General features: G+C 56.9%; 1 protein-coding gene across 3 annotated transcripts; it reads left to right on the forward strand.

Moving 5' to 3' along the window:
- Positions 1–247: 247 nt before the first annotated feature.
- Positions 248–22,006, forward strand: SH3RF2 (SH3 domain containing ring finger 2). 3 transcript variants are annotated; one of them, XM_048960497.1, is made up of 10 exons: positions 248–348; positions 812–1,264; positions 10,542–10,811; positions 12,283–12,378; positions 13,580–13,888; positions 15,809–15,903; positions 17,264–17,445; positions 18,516–18,859; positions 19,581–19,865; positions 20,084–22,006. In XM_048960497.1, the coding sequence occupies exons 2-9, from the start codon at positions 893–895 to the stop codon at positions 19,860–19,862; spliced, it is 1,950 nt and encodes a 649-aa protein (XP_048816454.1). In that variant the 5' UTR covers positions 248–348; positions 812–892; the 3' UTR covers positions 19,863–19,865; positions 20,084–22,006. The 3 variants fall into 3 exon arrangements, with proteins under 3 accessions (XP_048816454.1, XP_048816453.1, XP_048816455.1); XM_048960496.1 differs by having other exon boundaries at positions 19,581–22,006; XM_048960498.1 differs by having other exon boundaries at positions 19,584–22,006.
- Positions 22,007–22,179: the final 173 nt, after the last annotated feature.

Genomic DNA, 22,179 nt, shown 5'->3' on the forward strand with positions numbered 1-22,179 from the left:
TGTGTGAGGGGGTTTGTGGCCATGGGCACCCCATGACCGAGGCAGGGAGAGCCCCAGCAGTGAGAAGCTCACACCCCCAAACCTCCGTATTCACACACCATCACCAGGGGAGGTTTCGGCACTGGCGGCACTGCTCTCACCTGGCCAGCACACGGGAGCTGCTGCTCTCCCACAAGCTGTGACTTGAGCCCAGAGCCGCCCGCCCGAGCGCAGCCAGCGCAGCCCCGAAGGAGCCGAACGGGTTGAGTGACTTTGTGCTGTGGGAGGAATAATCTCGCTGAGCTGCGGGAGCTGAGGCAACCTGGCGGGCGAGGACGTCGGCACAGAGTTTCCCCACGTCCCTCCAAGGTAAAACGGGATCGTAGTTGTGTTCGGAGGGCTTTTTATAGAGCTGCTGTCAAAACCGGTAGGCAGAGAGCTTAATTAGGACCGATCTTGGGAGCGAGGCGGTGCATGGGTGTGCGAGGGGCCGCTTGGAGCCGGAGCCGGGAGTAAACAGCTCAGGCTGATCTTATCGGGCTGCGCCCGCACCGTGCCGCGCCGCCAGGCGCCCGCAGAGCAGCGCAGGGCCGGAGCTCCTCGGGGTGCTGCCGGGACGGTGCGCGCCCTGCCCCACCGCGCGGTGCCACGCGGGGCTGCTGGGCACGGCCCCCTCGCTCCTGAATCAGCACTGACTCACCGCAGCTTGGATGGGAGTGCAAAGTAGGCATTTGCAAACGGGCTCGTGAGGCGCTGCCTTGCCATGTAGGTGGGATGCGGTACAGGCTCCAGCAGCCGAGCTCCGCTCTGATTCCTCCTCCCCTCCGCGCAGGGTGCCTGCCTCAGCCCGACGCCCGTGCCCGTGTCATGCGGGCGTCTCCGGCACGGCCGTGACGGCAGCTCGGTGCCGACGATGGACGACCTGGCTCTGCTCGACCTGCTGGAGTGCCCGGTGTGCTTCGAAAAGCTCGACGCCACGGCCAAGGTGCTGCCGTGCCAGCACACGTTCTGCAAGCCCTGTCTGCAGAGGATCCTCAAGTCCCAGAAGGAGCTCCGGTGCCCCGAGTGCAGGACGCTCGTCCTCTGCGGCATCGAGCAGCTGCCGGCCAACCTGCTGCTCATCCGCCTGCTGGATGGTGTCAGGTACGGGCAGAATGCGCCCCGCTTTGGCTCCATGCAGCGCTCAGGGCTCCTGTCCTCCCCCGCCTGCATCCGCAGGGCCCCGCGGGGTCTGCAGCTCGCCCAGCACCGGCCGCCCACCGCCCCCAGGAGCCTCACGGATGGGGTAAGCAGCGCCCGCGCTCGTCGCTGTGTGAGCACACAGCTCTGTCCCTGCGTGCCGGGGTGCCAAACTGCCGTGGCACCAATGCTGCACGGATGTTTGGAGTAAGAGAGATTGTTCTTTTGTTTGCAAATCCGGCCGCTGTTTTCCTTGTGATATTTCTGTTTGGAGCTCATCATAGCTGTAACTGCGCTGAGCCCCCGGCTCAGACAAATGCAGATTGCCTTCCTCTTTACACAAACTTTGCTGCTTTTCTCTGGAGCTTTCAGGTCCCTCCTGACTTTCAGGGGGCGTTTCTGATGCTTTAACTTTCAGGCAACTCACTGGGTGTGTTAGCCATCAGATCAATCACTGCAGGGCAGTAACTATCAGAGATGGAGAGAGGCACCTCAGTTTCCTCAGAATCAAAGAGGAAGGTAAAGGGACATTTGAGTCCCTAGCAAAACACCTTGAGATTCAGTGAACTCTACTTTCATCTAGGGAAGCTTTCCTCAGATAATTTTAAAGCTGCAAGCTGTTCCTGTCATTTTCTCTAACAGTACAAAAGCTTTTTGGAAATAATTAGGACGTGGCATGAGACCTATGAAGGGAGCCTACCTCTGCCTGAATTTGGGGTTATATTTCAGAATTTCTTTTTCATCCACCTGCACTACTCTGTGCCACGTCTCTGATAGCCCAGGGCACCCCTCAGCCCTGCAGACACGGCAGACCTGCAGCAGATCTGTCGCTGCTGTGCCACGGCGGCCCCATGCTTCTGCTTGACTGTGAGTTCTGTGCAGCAGGGATGTACACAGCCAGGGGCCTCAGTGCCACCAGGGGGTCGTCCCAGCTCCAAGCCAACCTCCTGAGCAGGGAAACATCCAGCACAGCCCTGAAATGCACAGCACAGCACACACCTCAGCTGGAGGGCAGCTCGCCACAAGGGGTGCAGCACACAGGTTGCAGCTTTCCTCTCACCCCTTTCCCATTCCTTTACCGGTGCTCAGGATGCTCAGGGACAGCTGTGGGTGTTGCTCTATGGCAGCTCCCTGCTGGCTCCCAAGCGTTCCCAGCGGTCTCTCGCAGCTTGGGGCAGCACACAGCAGGGTGGCACTGCCATGGTCCAACCCTGAGCCAACTGCCAGGGCCACCAAACAGTGGCAGCCCGGAGAGCCGAGGACCCTGTGCTCAGTCCGGAGTCAGCATCTCTCCGTGGCCTTGGCTAAGGCAGCAGAAGTCCATAATGCTGCGATTACTACTACTTTTACTATTATTATTGTCACCATTATTTAACAAGCACTGCTCTTCCAAAACAGAAATCTGGGCTCACAATTATTTTTAGACTTCTTCTGTGAAAAAGTTTGAACTGAGCTGATTTACTTTTCCTCCAGCATCCTCAAGGCTGTGCTAACACTCCTGGAATGACCCCATTACCAAAATCCCAAAGAGGGGGCAAAAGCACTCACTATCAGCAGTGAAGCCAGCCGTCCCACACTCAGGCAGCTCCCGAGCACTCTGATGTCAGCCCCTGTGGCACTGTGCTCAGACCCCAGGAACGTGGCTGTCCCCACCACCTCATGGGCAGCATATGGTGTCCCCATCCCCACGGGGTGTGTGTGTTCCCAAAAGGAACCGTCTGGGTTGGCCACAGCCATCCAGCAGTTGCTCAGGGAGTGCTGGGATTGCCGCAGGGCTTCCAGCACTGAGGCTGGGCTCCCACGGGACAGCCGCCCCCAAACAAACGCTTGCTCTATTTCGGGAGCCCAGAGAACAGCTCTCTGCATCCTGCTCCTCCACTGCCGCTCTCCTGCTGCTCCCCGGTGCAGCGTTCCCTGTGCTGGGAGGTGGTGAGGTCTCCAAAGAAGCACCACCCCACCTGCAGACTGCTGATTGCCATTGGGATGTGCACCACTTCATGCTACAGAGCAAATAAATCTAGCGCCGTGCTGCGCTGCAGCCTTGTGCACCATCAAGGCAGGATAGAGGACACATTTTGTTTTACAGAAAAGACCACCTATAAATAAACTTCCTTTACTCCGCGGAGCTGAGAAATCACAAGTTCGAGTGAAGTTTCGCCTCCCAGAGATGCTTTCTTGCCAGCTTGTTGCATGATAAAAACACCAACTAAATCCCCAAAGCAAACCAAAGATCCGCACCTCTTGGCGTGCAAAATTACCAGCAGCCCCAGCAGAGCTGCAGGATTGCTGGGAGCACAGCACACAGGCTGCAGCCAGGAGCTGCAAGGAGCCAGGAGTTCCAGCTGCAGCCCATCCTGAGCTCTCTCTTACCACCCATCAGCTCCCCTCTCACCGTGCCATGCCCAGCCCAGCTGGCTGCAGGTGGCAGTGCTGCAGGGTGCTGCACAGGAGGTGGCCCAGGGAGGTCTGCCTGGGCCCCGGGACTTCACCGTCTGTGTTGAGGACAAGACTTTGGATTTTCATGATCTCCACGTAATAAACCGTCTGGAACTCAGGAATGAAAGCATTTGCTAGGAGGTGAACGCACAAATAATTGACACCGAATCCTTTGAACTCCTCGGAGCCGCCCCTACCATGTGCAGGATGCGATTCTTGCTGCACCAAAGCATCCCTCTACCCGGTCCCAGCCCGGACACGTGGGCAGCAGGAGGCTACATGCTGCAGTGCAGCACCCCCAGCCGGTGCCCACACAGGGCAGCGACAAGTGGGGGCCAAGGCAAGGCAAGGGCTCTGAGCCCTGCAGCTGGCCGGGACAGCACGCCGTACTGCCTCACCTTCAGCTGCTCCCTGCAGGAACCACGCACTGCAGCCGCCCCTCCTGCACGTCGTGGGAGATGGGCAGATAACAGCTCTCCAGGATAAAAATACATCGCACTCCAATGTTGCCACCTTCACATGGGCACTATATATAGAGCCCGCGCTCGGTATTTTCTGCTCCTCCAGAAACATCTCCAGCTCCTTTCTGAATTTGACAGACAGGATTTGGATTGCTGGATCTTGGTGAAACCTCACTCAGAGCCACCCTCGTGGCTGCACCCAGCAGGGGCAAACACATTTCTGACCCAACTGCAAAACCTCCTGGAAGAGGAGAGCCGGTCACCGTGCTGTCACAGGGCTGTTGCGCCAGGCACTGAGCTGCGGGGGGAAGCCCAGCTCCATGCAGGGCCAGCCCGCCCCAGGCCATTTCCACCTGCACAGTGCAGGGCTGCACTTTGCTAAGCGTGGGGTCTGGCGATGCTCTGGGAGGAGAGATTTGCCCCAATTCACTTCCACTACTCCCATCAGGGTGACCCAAGTGTCAGTCTTTGCCCTGTTCACCACTGCATGGTTTTTCCTCCTCTGCACGTGGTTTTAGCTTCTTGTGTCCATAGTAGAGGTCAGCCACATCAGTATCCATCACCCAACAATGCATACCCCAGAGAGCTGCATTCAACAGCACTGTGCTCAGCTGCGGCCGTGGAGCAGAGCTGGAGCTACACACAGTGTGGCACCGGGGCATCCATCTGTCCTGGGCAGCGGCAGCCACAGGCAGAACAGCACCGTGGAGCCACGGGGCAGGCAGGGTGCCGGGTTCCCCATGCAGAGCCCACACAGCACTGCGTGCCTCCAGCAGCCAGGCACAGCGGGGCCGGGTGCTCCTGGGCTGCTCTGTGCAGGGCACCGGGACAGCGGCAGGAGCCAGTTTCCCTGGTTCCACAAAATGAGGTGCTGAGCTGCAAATACATGAAAGTGTTTTAATTTGTTACCAAGGCAATGAGTCAGACTCAGATGGCGAGTCAGGAATAGAACAGCAGGATTTCTGCAGGGTAGCGCGTTCACCTCTAAGCGCCGTGGTCAGCGAGGAGGCTGAAAGTCTGAGGCTCTTCGCCGCCGCTGCCCGCCGTCACCTGGCTGCCACTCGGGCACACACAGCTCAGCACCTGGATGGGCTGTGCTGCACTCCCTGGCACTGGCACTGCGACAGGCACGCTCACACTGGCTCTGACAGGCGAAGTTCAGCAGTGCCCAAGAGGAGCACGGCTCGAGGCAGTGAGAACACCAGCGCCGTGCTTCGGGCTGAGCCTTCTCTCACTCTGCTTTACCTCTCCTCTGCTCTCCTCACAGGGGAATCTGCAGTGCTTGTCCCTCAGTGCAGCGATTTGCTCTGCTGTTACTAATTTTCAGGTACTCAAACTCCACTTAGCCTCAGGAGCACACTGTGCGAGGCACCGTACAACTGAGTGATGACAAATTTATATGAAAACTTCTTCCTGGTGACCTGAAAGTGGGTGATTGAGACATTGATCTTTCCATTCCTTTTCCTAGCTTTCCATTCCTGGCCTGGGGAAGACCCCTCTTCTACCAATGCCAGTGCTTGGGCACTATTTCTGAGAGACAAATATCTTGTGGAAATCAGATCCCTTATGAGGTTTTCCTTTGGGTTCAGAACAACTGAGAACCCAGAAGTTCTGAATGGTTTTGCAGGGAAGGGAGAGCAAGCCTTGCCTGCTGGGAAACCACATCTGCTGGGATCATGCATACCTTGGTTTCAGAGGCAGTCAGACTCCTTTTGGAAGTGGAAGCACAGGAGGAGGAGAGCAGCTCCTTCATCTGGCTGCAGGCCTGGGCTACAGCAAGTGCAACCAAGGGCGTGTGGGCAGTGATTGTTGCAGGCCTGGCCCACGGGTCAGCCAAGGGCAGCGCATCACACATCACATATAGCTGAAAACTTACCATCACAACATCTGCTAGGCAGAGGTCACAGAGGAATGGAGAGATGCACCATCCTTAAGCGAGCACTTTGCTGAAATAACATGAAAGCAAGGCTGCCATTGCAGGGCAAAAGCAAAGTGCAGAGCACTGGCAGGTTTAATGAGAGGCAAGGACTCGGCACGGAGACATTGGCTTCCTGCAGCCTCGTGAGCCACCGCCTCAGCCCCTCCACAGCTCTGGCACTGCTGCACAGCCCTGCCCCGCCACGGCCCGATGGGCACAGCGGACAGCACTGCAGCCAACGGGGACACACACGGGTGGGAAGTGGAGAGCAGCAGTGCTGTGGTTCCTCCCCGCATGGCAGGCAGGCACGGCGGGGCCACATGGTCCCACAGCAGCACATCGTGCTGGGGCACGCCGAGGGCTGACACATTTGTTTTCCATGCGGCTGAAAGCTGTGGCGCGCAGTGCAGCCACCATCGCAGCATGCTGAGTGCAGCACCGACAGCCAGCTGAGAGCAGCCATGTACAGCAGGGGGGGGGGACCCCAAAGACAGAGTGGAGCCCTGGCCCTGCTCCAGCTGTGGGTCCCAGCTCAGCCCTCAGCCCCACATCGCTGCCAGCTCTGTCTGCACCGAGGAGCGCAGCTCTGAGACAAGGCCGGGCGCAGGTGGAACGCCTGCATTGTTGCATCTTGGCACCGGCTCTGCTCACCTCAAACCTCTCTTGTGGCTTTATATCAGCCAGGTGAAGCCTAATATGGCCTTGTCCTCTGCCACAGCTGCTGCGGCAGCTCCACAGAGCCCCAGGGCCGGGAGCGGCGGCTCTGAGTCACAAACTGCTGCAGAGCCCTCGATAAGGGCTGCTCTATGCCTCCCGACATCGCTGTCCCTATTTCCCATTCCTCCCTGCAGCCTGAAGCCACATCAACAGCAGGCACTGCTCAGAAGGGGTTTGATCCCGAGGGCTGTGGGCCTGCAGGACACGGCTGCTCTCCCCACTCTGCTGCCCCTCGTGTGTGCAGGCTGCTCTGTGCCCCCTCCTCACATCCCCACTCGCCCTTCAGTTTCAGAGCTGTGGGCCGTGTTCCCACCCTGGCTGTGGCCTCGGGCTTGTGCTTGCAGCCCCCCACACTCACAGCCCCTACGCTTGCAGCCTCTCCTGCCCCACAGGAACGCAGACCCGGCCTGGCGCTGGCTGGGAGCGGCTGCTGGCACCTGGCGGGTGGGAGCAGACCTGGGAGGGGAACTCAGAAACCACAGCCGTCTGAGCCGTCAGACGTAATTACCCGAGGAGATGGGAGCGACGGGTTTGCTACGGATGGCTTTGTTCCGTGACGAGGCGGGAGTTATCTCCTCCGCCGAATAGCAGAAAAACAGAATTGCGATGGCAATTAATTTACATTCAAATCGCTCCTTTCATCCGGCCGGATCCCGAAGAGCCCCGAACACCGCGCTGTCACAAAGGAGACGGGCAGGGCTCGTCCGTCGCACCGAGGGCAGGCAGCGCCTCGCTGGAGGCTCCCGCGAAGGCCGCCGCGGTTGGGACGCGGCGCTGATGGCGATCGGCCTCCGCGCAGCGCAGCTCCGCCTGCACAGAACGGGCCGGGAGCGGCGCGAGGCGCTGCGTGCAGCCCTGCGGAACCGACGGCTGCACGACGAGCCGCCGTCCCGGAGATCGCAGCGGGGGAGCAACGAAGCTGGAAGATGCCCAGGGCTGGATTTCTTCCTGACAAAGATTGGCGCTGTCCTAGAAATAAACCTCTCGACGAGGCTGCTGGGTGCTATGGGAATATCGCTGCACGGCCCGGATGCGGCGGCGGCTCCGCAGGCAGCGCCCACCCTGCCGGCGCTGGGCGCGAGGCGTGCATCGGCTCTGCCGGCACCCAGCTGGACCCCGATGCACACGTTCCTCTTGATATCTCGGTGCTGTGAGGCTGTGCTCACGTTCACCCGCTGTCAGTAGCGAGGAGGTTATAACGAGCCCATTGAAGATAATTACTGCGCACATTTCTCCCAGCTATGAGGAGATGCTTTCAATCGCTCCCTTACACTCGCATGCATGTATTCAATTTGTGTCTTTGTTTGCTATGGAGGGAGACTCAGACGTGTTGGATGGCTGCCTGGCGCAGCTGATGCCAAATGCCGAAAATAATTAAACAGTTCTCTCTCCCTTCTCAGCCTCAACTCCATCGGGTGGGAGCAGTCACCCACAGCACAGAGGGCAGGGAGGTGCTGCGCTGCTCCTGCTGTGGGTGTCCCCCAGCAGACCAAAATTCTGCATAGTTTTGGGATGCTAAAGAAGCACAGAAGCACTAACATTGACAATCAGATGTCTGCATCCACAAGTTCTGCAACAAGTTCCCATCCTCTGGGAGCAGTTCTGCCTTCCAGGAGCTCTTGCAGAGGAGCAGGAATTGTTCGGGGCGCGATGACCCCTTCCTCACCCCCCAGGGCTGAGTTCTGCACAGACATCCCCATCCCATCCTGCTCAGCACTCTGTTCTGGCCCACATTTCTGTCTGATTAAAACTAATTTTATAGAGGGTCTGATTGTCCTTCCTCTTGCTGAAGGAAGAACATTCCAGACTTCTCAGCACCGTCGCTTGTTTGACTTTTCCCTGTAGTAACAGGTTTGCATTTCATTTCAGAGTTTCTCTTATTTTCAATACATTTCCATAACTCGTTCTCGGTTCCTTTTATGTTTGGCCTTACTTTGCTGTGCAACCACTCTCTCATCATCCCCGGACGTTTGTGTTCCTCCTCTACACGCCTGCTTCCACAGTTTGCATGGTTCCTTTTGTTTTGCTCCTAACACAAGTGCTACCTGTGCTGTGTCCTGGGCTGCCCCGTGCTGCTGTGAGCCCCTGCTCCCTGTGCTGCACAGGGCCGTGCACTGCCGTGCCTTTGCAGGGTGTTTCCTCGGGCAGCACTGCTGCTTCTGGACTTCCAGCCCAGGCACTGAGTGGGGATGGCTGAGCGAAGCTCTCCTGAATTTGGTTGTTACGATTTCCCTTTTTTTTCACCGATGCACTTTCAGTGTTACTAAGCCAAGTGCATGCGTTTACTATTACTGCAAATTAACAGACAAGACGAGTCAATTAGAACAAAACATTAAACTAATTGTTTCCTGTTCCAAATGCTTTGAAGAAAATGCAGCACATGAAATGTTTCTCCTCCTGGTTCCTTTCTCCTCCTGTCAGCATTTGGGAGCACTGGAAGATGTTTTCTTCCCCGGACTGCAATCCTTTCCAGTGCTTCTTTGATCACCCCAAACAAACCAGTGCTGTGTTTTTCTCCCCTCCTTCTTGCTCTCCCAGGGGTCCGGGTTGGGCAGGTGGTGTGGGGACCATTCTGGGGAGCTGATGTGAGCCCAGATGGAGCTCACCTGACACACGATGGGACGTCAGTGTCCAAATACAGCCTGTGCTAAAGTAGCAGAGTTATGTGACCGATGCCCCGGGAGGATGCTGGTATCCCAGCTCTGAGTGCTGCCATCCTAGCAGCACCCCATGGAAGGCAGCTCCATCCATAGGCGCAGCACAGCTCTGCTGAGCTGCCACGCTCCGTGCGACGGACGAGCCCTGCCCTTCTCCTTTGTGACAGCGCGGTGTTCGGGGCTCTTCGGGTTCCGGCCGGATGAAAGGAGCTATTTGAATGTAAATTAATTGCCATCGCAGTTCTTTTTTCTGCTTTTCGGCGGAGGAGATAACTCCCGCCGCGACAGGGCAACGTTAGGAAGCACTGAAAGCACGAACAGGAGCTGCTCTGTTGTTTTAGGATGTGCTGCTGTGGGACTCAGCACTGTGCTCAAGGGTCTCCATCACTCCTCCACAGCACTAAAAGCAAGCCTTCCAGTTTGCTGATTTCCAAAGGCACGTCTCGGACTGCTCAGCAGAGCACAGACACACTGCAGGATGGGCTCCTGCTGCAGCTCAGCTGCCAGACCCCCCCAGCACTGTGGCCAGGGTGGGCCTGCCTTCATTCAGAGCAACGGTCTGCTGCCTGTTGTGTTAAATTGAGTTTTCTGGTGTGGATAAAGGTCAGGGAGGCTGTTATTTTAAATGCACTTTATGGGTTTATTTTGATGACGGTCAGGATGCTAAAGGTCCCTCGCATCTGCTGATTCTGGCATCTCTCTTCTTTCTCATATCGTACTATGACAACAGTAACATTAAGAAGCTTCTCTTCCTGTAACCCAGACTGAGCTCCAAAATCTTAAGGGCTCCTCCCCAGCCCCGTGCTGTTGGGCACTGCAGGTGGCAGCTGCTGGGAGCTGCACAGCTGTTGTCACCTCCAGCCACACCAGAACAGAAACACCCAAATTCATTCCAGGGAGATTTTATTAGAAGGGAGCTTCCAGCAGGCAGTAGGATCCCTTGGGATGGCTACATTAAGGCATGAATTATTCCTTAATATTCTCAGACAAGTTCAGCCTGCTTTTCATCTGGATACACATTTAGAAGAAGTATTTTGGAGCTCGATTTCATTAGAAAAAGACATCAAGAAAGGATGGGGGCAGTTGGTCGCAGCCAACGCACACTTCAGCCTCGTTATCCCTCTGCCTTTTCCCAGTAATGACAAATTCTTGCCGAGCTGCCGGCTGAGCTCTGTGCCGTTCCTCGTCCCGCAGGTGCCGCGAGCCAAAGCGCTGTTCTCGTACCGGGGCCACAACCCCGGCGAGCTGCGCTTCAACAAGGGGGACGTCATCGTGCTGCTGCGGCAGCTGGACCAGAACTGGTACCTGGGGGAGCTGAACGGCGTCAGCGGGGTCTTCCCAGCCAGCTCCGTGCAGGTCATCAAACAGCTGCCGCTGCCGCCGCCTCTCTGCAGGGCTCTTTACAACTTCGACCTGAGGAGCAGGGATAGGAGTGAGAACAACGACTGCCTGTCATTCCACAAGGTAACACCGCCCTGCGGGGGCTGCGCGCTACGGGCCGGGCCGGTGCTCTTCTTTAGATTGCATCGCATTCAGCGGCATAGCGGCTCTGCGCTGAGAGCCAGGAAGGTTTACAGACACTGACAGCAGTGAGTAAAGCCGGCTTCCCACGGGGGGGTGCGCGGACTCAGAACGGGAGCATCCTGGGAGAGCACAGTGTGACCCTGAGCAGCCATTTCAGGCCCCGGTTTGACTGATGGAGTTGATGAGCAGCAGCTGCTGGTGGCAGTTTGCTCTCCCACCAGATCACTGAAAGAGCCTATAAAGATACCCACTGATATATCAAAGAAAATTGCTTGCAGGTCTGAGAACGCTTCTCTTACACAGCCTACACACATTCAGGCAGCCTGCTGGAGGCACACGCTGCAGAGCAGGACCTGAACTTTTCCTGTATTTCCTTTCATTCCCCAAAGTCTGCAGAGCTCGTGTTTGCTCTCAGCTGGAGGATATGGCTTTCAGGGCAACTGCACCTCCCAGCAGCCAACTGTCACTGTGCTGTCAGAAGGAGGTGAGGCAGTGCAGAGCACAGCAGAGAGCAATGCCTGGAGGCAGCAGTGTCCCTGCAGAAGCCACCATCCCTCCCAGCACAGCACAGATGCTCCTGCACTCTGGCCAGCAGGAAGCAGAGGCACAGGGCAGGTGTGGGCTGCAGCGGGTCAGGGCTGAATGTGGGGTACATGCAGGGCAAGAAGCCAAAGATCCCGGAGTTCCCTGTGCCTCCTGACCAAGAAGAGGAGCCAGAGGAGAAGCAGTGCAGAGCAGCACTGCACATAGGAGCACCAAAACCTCTCTGGGATGCCTGCTGCAGTGCTCCGGCTGCACCTGCCTGCTGTGCAGCACAGCTCGAGCTCATTCTTCAGAAGCAGAGCTGGCTGTTATGCAGACCTCCAAAAATTCCATCTTCCTGTGGCTGCCTGCAGCCCTGCAGTGTCCCTGATCTGGCAGCATCCACATGCTGGGAAGAGCCCCTGCCTGTCGCCCCACCTGCCACCCACCCCCGCCATCGTACTTCCAAAACCTGCACTGCAATAGCAAGGGCAATTTCAGCTCCTGAAGTAATGGGCTGAGGGTTGTAGCAGCGTGACACCAACTGCCCCACCACTCACACTGACCTCTTGCTTGGTTTGGAGCTAAAATGCCATCTTTGTTATTCATTCTGGGCATGGTGATTGCAGAGACATTTCCCCAAGGTGGGAGCCCCCAGACAGCACCTCTGTGTCTCACATCCCCTTCGCCAGGCTCGTGCCCATGTCCGCATTCAGCCACGCATGCACCCTTACACAAAACCCACGCTTGAGCATTGTGCTGAGCAAGGACTTGTGTTTGGGAACAAGGACACACCAAAAGGAGCAGAGGGTTGGCAGGGGAGCAGCACTGAGGTGCCGCATTGTGAAATGTGGGGCGAGCCGCCCGCTAACAGCACTCTGCCTTGCAGGGAGACATCATCACCGTCATCAGCAGAGTCGATGGCAACTGGGCTGAGGGCAAGCTGGGAGACAAAGTGGGCATCTTCCCCGTGCTGTTTGTGGAGGTGGGTACAGCCCTGGCATGGGACTGCAGTATGGGGAAGGAGGGGGCAGAGCATGGGCAGCAGGCAGAGCCCTCACAGATGCGCTCTGGACACAAATTGTGCTCCTGTGGTGCAGCTGCAGAGTGGGAGTGTGGCACCAACAAGAATTCCTCGAAACAGAATTAACACTTATAATCACCATAATTACAGCAAACACATCTTTGTGGCTGTTTTATAAAAGGGCAGCAGTAGAACGTCCTGTTTGAAGCTCTAATATATTTGGTAAAACATCTTTTCATTTAATTAAATTGTTTTAACTCATTTAAGCCTGACGTTAACAGAAATGAGCCAGGCAGGGCCACGCAGAGCCACCGAGGAGTTAGGAATTAACCATAGAGGAGCAGCAATGTGTCTGCTCTGAGAGGCATGGGGCTTTCCTGGCTTTGATGCTCCCATCCGTGCCCTTTAATGGGCCCTCTGCTCTTAGAGAAGGCAGAGAAGTTGGGGCTCTGGCTGCGGTTTAATTGCACAGAGAAATGACGCTATGACCAGCCTGTATGTGTGCATGTGCACACATGATTCTTTTTAAACCTCGCTGTAAGAAGTGAGGAGGAAGGAAATGAACAAATAATCCGTGCAGCAGAATGACAGCACTGAGCAGCAGCTCCCTGCCCCACGCCAGCCGCTGCCATTCATCCCCAGCCGGGCGCATTGCCTCACATGAGTGGGTGAGAATCTCCAAGTTTTGCAATTTGTTCATGTCAGCAGTAAATCATGATTAATTCCTCTGGCAGTCATCCTGGTGAAAAACACTGTCACCACATGCCCTTTGTATTAATGCTGTAGTGATCAGCAGTTTCCAAGAAACACTGCTTGAACGTTGCCTCTGTAAGCTCAGGGCTGGGCCCTTCCCACGAGCTCTTCCAGTGCCATGGGCTGCAGGGGCACAGCGGGCTCCAGCCTTGCTTGCAAGCTGTAGGCAATGGGGGCTCGGTGGCAGCTCCCGGCTGTGTGAGCCATGTGTTTTCCAAACCAGTTTCAGTCTGGCTGCCAGCCCTGCGCTGATAATTTGGTGTTCAGAACTTGCTGCTGAAAGCATGGCAGGGAAGCACTCGAGCCCTGTGTTCCACAGATGCCCATGAAGCCGCCTGCGTCCTGCCTGCGGCTGTGCTGCTGAGGAGGACCCGCAGCAGCCCCTGGGCCTTCCCTGTGTCTCTTGCAGCCAAACACGACAGCACGGCAGCTCCTGCAAAGCAGCAAAGGCTCCTGGCCCACCCCGCTCCGCTGCACACCGCTGAGCGTGGCCTCCCCGAAGGCGCAGGGCCGGGAGCTGCACAAGGCACCCGACGCGCGGCGCAAGAGCCTGCGGCCCTTCTCCATCACCACGGCCCTCAACACGCTGAACCGCATGGTGCACGCCCCTGCCGACCGCCCCGCGCTGCGCATCAGCTCCCCGGTGCTCATCAGCTCCAGCAACCCCAGCGTGGCTGCTGCCGGCAGTGAGGATGCGGCCCGTGGGACCCCCGCCCAGGTGAGGCTGCTGCGGGGCGGCGTGGGGCTGGCGGTCAGATGGAGGGCATGAGATGGTTGGACCGAGAGCACCTGGGGGATTATGGCTCAGCGGGCTGCTGGGGACACTTGTGAACAGGAAAGGTTGGTTCTTAGAGCCCAGGGAACCCATAGAAAGTAAGGGACTGGAGTTCCCTCCTCGGAGATCTCCAAAGCCCCTCGACGTTGCCTTGGGCACCTGCTCTGGGTGGCACTGTTGGGGCAGGAGGAGGCTGGGGGCCCGTGGGCCGTGACATCGTCCTGAGCCCAGCATAAAAGCCTGACTGAAGCCCCTATTTTGGGAGAACCCATCTGCTGGGCTCTCCGTGGAGGCCGCTGCAGGGCAGGCTTCTGCACGAAGGACAAATGCAACAGTGTGAGAGCACATGCAGGAGCAGTGCCCCACCTCCTGCTGCTTCCAAGCAGCGGTGTCAGCCCTCCTGGAAGTTGGGGTTGCTGCCCTATCCCGAATCCACTGCTGCTGCAGCTCTCTGCTTCCAGACTGATGGCTCCTGCACACTGGCAGTCCCTGAGCAGCCCTCCTGCTCGCAGCCACCCAGGGGTGCAGGCTGACCCTGAGAGCGCATCCTCTGCTGGCTGCAGAGGCAAAGAGGCAAAGAGCCTCGTTGCTGCTTTGTGCTCCATCTGAAGATCTCAATAGAGGATCTTCACAGATCATCTGCAATGGGAGGAAAAAGGTTCTGTTTAGATTTATGTGGCATCTTTCACAGTGAAGGCTGCTCCAACATTTTATAAAGCAATAAGCCAGCCCCCGGCACTTCGGTGTCCGCACAATAAAACCCAGCAGGCATTTTGTGCTTAGCATTAGCCTGCAAACGGCCCTGGATATTAGGCCCTCTTTTATGTGAGTGGAAATGAAGCCCTACAATAGAACCATAATTCAATTGAAATGGTACTGTGTCTCATGACCCCAATATAATTTTACCAAAAGTGTCTCGGTGTGAGCTATTGTCAACAGCGTAAGTAGCAGCACAGATGCGTTGATGTGCTGCCTGTTCAGGTTTCCTTCCTTCTGAACAACCATTTTTCTTTGGGGACACACAGGGGTCTGTGTGCTCTGCATCAGTCAGTGTGTGAGCACAGCGCCCAGTGAGCCACAGCCACAGCACTGGGGTGGTGCTGGGGGGTGGGAGATGTTGGGGTGGGAGCCCAGAAAAATAACAGAAGAGGCAGCAGTTCCAGGAGGGGTGCAAGGGCTGTGGGAGCGGTGTGGAGCAGTGACCGAAGGATGCTGGAAGGTCTGGAAGGGCTGTGCTTCCAGGCACATCAAGGTATGAGCAGTGCCAGCCTATGATGCTTTACTGTCTCCTGCCCGAAACGTGGTTACTGTCCTGCTTTGTAGGCTGTGAACCCTACTTTCCTAAGTGCCAGTGAGAAGCACTGACTGTAACTTGATTCTAAAACAGGTGCCTCACACTGGGTCCCTGTGCTGTTCCCAGAGCACTGTCTTCTAAGCAGACAAATTGTTTCCCTTTCTTTCCCTTTTTCTCTCCATTTCTAACTCCAGCAGCAGCACAGTGCGGTGTTGCAGGATGGACTGCACTGTCCTGGTGCCGCTCATCCTGTGCTGCTCTGCTGGGCACACAGAGCAACCAGCCAGGACAGCTCAGGGAGTTCAGATTCAGTTGTTTTGCTTTTGAAAGTTTTGCTTTCAAGACCAAGAGCAGGGTCCATCTTCCCTAGAAAATTCTGTGCTCGTTAAATGACCTAAATGACCAGCCTCATTTGCTGGATCCATCTGCAACTCAGTGAGGTTCTGTATCTCTTTTTCATCTTTTTGGAAGCATGGGAGAGGCCCATCCAGGGATTTCAATGGTTTCTCCAGTGGCTAAAATAAGCCCCTCTTCACATTAACATACTGCATTCTGTTTCCTCTCGGTAGGTCAGCGCATCCTACTATCCTGCTCCGGGATCACTGAGGCACTCGGCAGCCATCGTCACTCTGCCCCACCTGCAGCATCACCTCTCAGCCAACATGTACGTAGTGTGAATCGTGCTTGGGGTCACACAGCACTCCGCACTGCATCCATGCCTCTTCCCAGCCCTGTTGCTCCCTGGGCTCCTGCCTGCAGGAGGGGCATTGGGGTGCAGGGCTGTGTGCCTGGGGCTGGGGCCGTGCATGGGTGTCTGCATTTCTGAGCAGGAGCTGCACAGACTGCTGGGGCAGCTGACCCTGAAGGTTGTTGTAGGGGTATGGCAGGAATTTAGGTACAGTACTGGAAAGATTTGAGACAGATTCTGACTGTTCCTGTTGCTACTGCCCAGGCAGAGCACACATCTGCACTCCTCGTGGTGCTTTGCCTTAGGCCAGGTGCTCTTTAGTCCTCCATGCCCTATGCCACTGGGTACCTGTGTGGTAGGATGGCACAGCAGCATTCTTCTTGCTCATTGCCCTTGGCTGGTTGCCTACTGCTTCTGAGAAAGATGCTGTGACAAGATCTACTTTTCTTCAGTCCTGTTGGCCTTTCTTTTATTCATACCCCCTCTGGTCAAACCCTGCAGGCAGGCTCTTCACTGTGAGTCATCTCTGCAGTAACAGCAGCACCCCATGAGCTGTGCAGGGCTGCAGGGGGACTCTTGTGCATGCAGGGCCCACAGCACACAGCCCCACACCGCAGGCAGCGCTGCAGGCACTGGGCACAAGGACAAGGCCCCCCCATGTCCCCGTGTCTCCACAGCTGCATGCCTCTCCATCCCTATGTGGGGCACGGCCCTGATGAGCTGAAGCTGCAGAAGGGTGAAGGGGTTCACGTCCTGGGGCAGCACCACAACGGCTGCCTGCAGGGCGCCTCGCTGGCCAGGGGCAGGGCCGGCATCTTCCCCAGCAGTTCCTTTGCTCCCCTCCTCAGGACTGATTTTCCTTGCATGGAACCAAAGCAGAGGGATGGGGAACTGTAGGACGCAGCCTTCTTGCTCCCACGGTGATGTCACTGCTTTAGAGCAGGCATTCAGATGCTGGAAGCCATGGATATAACTGAGTGAATGCATTAGGAAGAGCAATCATTAAAATATACGCTTACTTTAGGAGAGAAAAAAATTGCCCGTGCCCTCAGTTTCCCCAAAATAAACCCAGGTTGGGCAGAGACCCGGTCACGGGCTCACAGTGCACAGTGTCTGCACAGGGAATGTGGGGGAGCCGTCAGGAAACCTCACCCTGGACTCGCACTGAATTATTTGGAGCAGCAGCGCCCAGCCCTGCAGGGAGGCGTCCGCGCGGACCCCACCTCGCCGGGACCGGAGCCGGCGCTGCAGCGGAGGACTTGACTGCGCTGAGCTCCAATGCGCGCAGCGCCGCGTTCCTCCACCACCACCTGACGTTCTGCTCCTTCGCCAACAGGAAGCCGAGCGTGCCCGACTCGAAGCTGCCCGCGCTGTACGCCTCGTGGACGCTGTCGGCCTCGTCGGTGTCCTCCCAGGGCAGCGCCTCCGAGAGCGCGCAGCGCCAGAGCCGAGCGCTGAAGGCAGCGCTGCCCCTGGGGCACACGGCGCTGCGGCGCGGCCGCGGCTGCACCAGGAAGAGTGAGTGCGGGTGGGCGCTGGGATACGGGCGGTGCAGCCCTACGGGCGGTGCGCCGTGCTTGGGATGCGTGCAGGGATGCCCGAGGTGCTGCCAACGTGCTGCTGTGGGGAACTGCGAGCCCTGGTTGTGCAAACAGCACCGGGAGCTGCATTGGTTTCGGTCCTCTGAAGAGAGGTTTGGGGGTTGTCACAGAGGACCCTGAGAGCTCCGCGTGCACAGGCGTTTACAGAAGGTTAAATTAAGGTATTATCAGGAGTTATCAAGAAAGAAGCTCAGAACAGAAGGGTAAAATTCAGCAGTGCCATTGTAGGAGTGCTGGTGAGCTCATATCCTGAATACTTCTCATATTCTGATAACTCAAAAAGAATAGAGTAAAATTAGAAATAAGCATAGGAAGGATGAGCAAGAGAATATAATAATTCTATTTCAGGAGCAAAGTTTTACAGCATGGAAATATCCAAGATGCACAAAGTCATGAATAGGCTGCAGGTGGAAAGGTACACTGCCTTGGAACAGCTTTCTGAATGTGTTTGAGCAGCCACAGCACGCTGCCCAGGTTGGGGTGCAGATGGACAGCCATGCTGGCTGGGACCTGGCTCATTTGCAAGAGCCACTGTTGGAGGCTTTAGACTTAAAAGCTGTTTTGCTGTAGAGAACCCCACGCACCTGTGGTGGCTCTTATTAAAAAATCAATCTTGTAAACAGCGAGGCACTGACAAGGAAATTAAGTGTGCGACTTCCAGTGCTGCAGCCTGGAAAGCAGCTGCCAGATGGAGCAGCCAGTGCAGGGCAACCAATGGCAGCAAACCATGGGGGAGGGCTTGGGTGCAAACTTACAGATGTACTCAGCCAAAAGCACAACGGTAGAGGATGGGGAACACCAAGCCTGCGGGGTGCTGCTTCCCCCACGGCACCTCGGGGGGCTCCGTGCAGGACCACGCAGGGCCGGGCAGTGCTGGGAGTACATCCTGCAGGGCTGTCTGCCCCCCACTGCACACAGCTGCCCCGCGCCTTCCCGCTGGGACCCCGCTAACCACTCTGCCCTGCCCTCCCCTTTTCTCACCCCCAGATGGGTCCCTGCAGAGGCCGGGGCAGGCAGGGCTGCAGGCTGCCAGCTCCCTCCGCCGCGTTCCCACGGCCGGGCTGCAGCCGTACCCACATGCTGGCAGCTCACCGCACAGCAGCCCCGCTGCCGGCACAGCCGAGATGGGCGCGAGGCCCAGCTTCTCCCACGAAGCCCTGCCAGCACTCGTGGTCAGAGGAGGGGAAAGCAGGACTCCATCTGTCTGCAGTTCGGTGATCCTGGACACCACGGAGCCTCTGGCAAAGAGTGAGTCGGTGCCCCGGCCACCCGCATCGGCCCCGCCATCCATCCTGGTGAAGCCGGACACCTCCCGTAACAGCAGTGACAAGGTACAGAGTGCTGCCCACGGGCCGATGGGTGCTACTGGGGTTGGTGCCTGCCTTAAGCTGTCAGATATTGGTGCTGCTGACTGCTGTTCGAATTAAGCCCTTCAGAAAGGCAAAGTGCTGCAGGGTGTCCTTCAGAAGGGGCCGGTGTTCATTGGTTCAGTGGCAGTGATCAAACTTTGAGGCTTTCTGAGGTCTTATATCAGGCCCCCTCACTGAGGTCCCCATAAATCACAGAACCATTAAGGCTGGAAAAGACCTCTGATATCTGCAAGTCCTACCCCAACCCACCCCTGCCATGCCTGCAGACCATAGAACGGCTTGCAAACCCCCAAACCAACCCCCAAACCATGAGGGGAGCCACCAACATCCAAACACATCCCCCCATGCCATATCTCCACAGTTCTGGAACACCACCAGTGTCAGTGACTGCCCCACTCCCTGGGCAGCTTGCTCCCACCTGACTGGTCTTTCAGAGATGTCATTTCTCCTTATCTCTCGGGTACTGAAAGAGCAAACACCAGAGCTGGGTGCAGAGCCCAGCGCTGGGCTGCTCGCTGCAGAGCAGGACAAAGGGAACGCTTTCCTGCCCTAGCCCCCATGACAGCTCTCCCTCCCCGGGGCCCCCAATAGGTCCGTGGTTGACAGAGTGGTGCTTGGGGCTCCCGGTGCTCGAGGCGGGCGCCACGCCGCCCCTCGCGGTGACGCGATGCTCTCCTCGCAGCAGGTGAAGACGGTGCGGTTCCAGAACCACAGCCCGCCGCCCAAGCGGCACGGCCCGCAGCCCTCCCCGCGCCTGCCCCGCAGCAGCACCGAGTCGGCGCTCGCAGCTGAGCCCCCGCCGCCCGACGGGAGCCCCGAGCCGCCCGCTCTGCCCTCCCCGCGCCTGGGCAGCAGCCCCCTGCATCCCCGCAGAGCGCTGCACCCGCGGGCGGCATCGCTGGAGCTGTCAGCGCCGCTGACCTTCCCCGTCAGGAAGAGCTACAGCAGCGTCTCCGCCAACTGACAGGTAGTGCCCGCAGCCCCGCAGCCATCTGCCCCTCCTGGGGGTGGTGTGGAGCTCGGGGACCCCGGAGGGCGGTGACACGGAGCGGCTGCTCGCGCAGGGAACGGGGATGAAGCGGGATGGGAGGACGGGCACAGCGGAACGGCGCTGCGTGCTGCGATCTCCTCAGGGCCACAGCTGTGCCCACGGGGATCCAAGCAGCAAATGTCACCTTCCTACAGGATGGGGCTTCGGCTCACGTGCTCCTCATTGGTGTTGAGACCACCCGTGCCCATCTGACACAATGAACATCGGATCCAAAACTGCTGTAACGTCACATCCATCGTTAATCACGTTCCAAACCCGTGGAACTAGCTTCATTGGTGACCCAAAACTCACCACGGCCCTAGAGCAGCCCCAGCAAAGGAGCCTTTGGAACAGAGGGACTGACAACTGTCCGTTATCCCACAGGCTTGGCTCTCTCAGACCCTTTCTCTTTAAGCAGCAGAAAGGGATTTCCAGCAGCACTGCATCCTTTGCCCGCTGCTCTCAGGTACAGGGGGCAGTGCAGGCAGAGAACAGGACGCCCTCAGTGTCACTGCACAGCCCAGAGCAAACACCAGCGCTTTGCCGAAGGTTCCTCTCATCCCCTTAAAAATAATCCAGAAACCTCAGCAGCTCTACAGCCAGGAACAACTGCCTCCTCCAGACACGTCCAGAGGTGAACAGAACCGCACAGCGCCCCAGGCCAGCCGTGACAGTGATTTACACACACAGCAGCCACGCAGCGCTCCTACCAGCCCCTGCTCAGAACACCATTCCCCCTGCCAGGACAAACAGCACTGAGGCAGCACTGCACAGAAGAACACTGCAATGCTGTGCAGCCCGTTGTGTGGTGCTGAGACTTCACACAGTGCTCCCAACCCACTGGGTGATGGCAACCACTGAGCATCCATCTAGCTGCTGGGGGAAGGAAAGGCTCTACCACTGCATGTGAACAGCTGTGGACAGCAATGGGCAAAGGCACCGAGTGGAAGGGCTGTTTTGCTAAGAGCAGGAGGCCGTTCTGGGACAGATCCCAGAGCTCCTGGCACAGGGTGTCCCTGCTTTGATGCTATTCCCTCATCCAAAACATGGAGGGAGAGCCAACCGAAAACAGGGCACCACTTACAGCAACAGCTCTAATCGGTGCTGTCAAGCTGCTCCCAAGCTGCAATGAGGGTGTCAAGCTGCAGTGAGGGTGAACCCAGCTCCTCACAGCACCTGGGCTGCATGCTGCACTGCGGGATGGAGGCTCTCATAGGACGTTCCTCCCAGCCCCAGGCTGAAGGAGGCTGTAGGAGCAACAGGAGCAGTTCCAGGGGCTGCCAGCAGCAACACTCCAAGGCCCAGGAACTGCTTCCAAGTGTTTTATTACCCAACCTGATCCTGTTTAGTTTTCCTTAAGCCACCAAGGCAGTGCCCAGAAAGGCAAAAACCCAGCCCTAGAGCAGCAAGTCCACATGTGTATTTATCAGTATTTTAGAGGGCTGTCTTACTGCTGAATGGCTCGAGGTGCGTTTGTGCAAAATACTTGTATCACACATAATTATAGCTATAGAGACTTTAGGTTTCCCTTTTCCTTTTCTCCTCCTTCCCCAGCCACCCCTGGGCTCAGCATTTCCCTAAGAGGCCCCATTTCAGAGCAGGCAGCACTCAGCCCAGCTGCACGGCTGGACCCCACACCCCCAGCAGCCCCATGGGGTTGGGTGCTGACAGCACCCAGTGGGGCCACGCACTGCTGACAGGCGGACAAAGGACCATTTGTATCAAACCTCTGAGCTGAATGCTTCCTGAAGTCAGCAAGGGTCAGACAGTAACTGACTGCACTCATTGGGCCGTGAATTTTGATGCCTTTCTGCACTGAGCCCAGCAAACGTTGCAGGGAAATGTTACAGTCTTATTACTATGAATGAAAGCACAGGAAGGACTGTTTTACACGTGTATGTTTAGAAACAGGTATATATAATCTTTTCTTATTTGGTGACGGGCAGGAAGAGCAAACAGAACACTGACATTTACCTTAGGGTTGAAAGGCACCTGTACAAATTCAGCAACGCTCAATACTTTTTTCCATGATGTGAAGTTCATTTTTTAAAAAGGCTTTTTCAATTTAACGTACCACTAAGGAGAAGAATGAACTCAATAAACAAAAAGATACCCGCTTCCTGGTCTGCGTTCATCTTCAAATATTTGTTTTCTATTTCTGTAACTGAAAAACAAAGGTTTGAAAACACGTGAAGTTTACAAATGTTTACTTACGTGCGTCGGACAGCACGGCGCTCTGCAACCTGCAGGA

Source organism: Lagopus muta, chromosome 14 (genome assembly GCF_023343835.1).
Source record: "Lagopus muta isolate bLagMut1 chromosome 14, bLagMut1 primary, whole genome shotgun sequence".
In the NCBI taxonomy this organism is placed as follows: Eukaryota; Metazoa; Chordata; class Aves; order Galliformes; family Phasianidae; genus Lagopus; species Lagopus muta.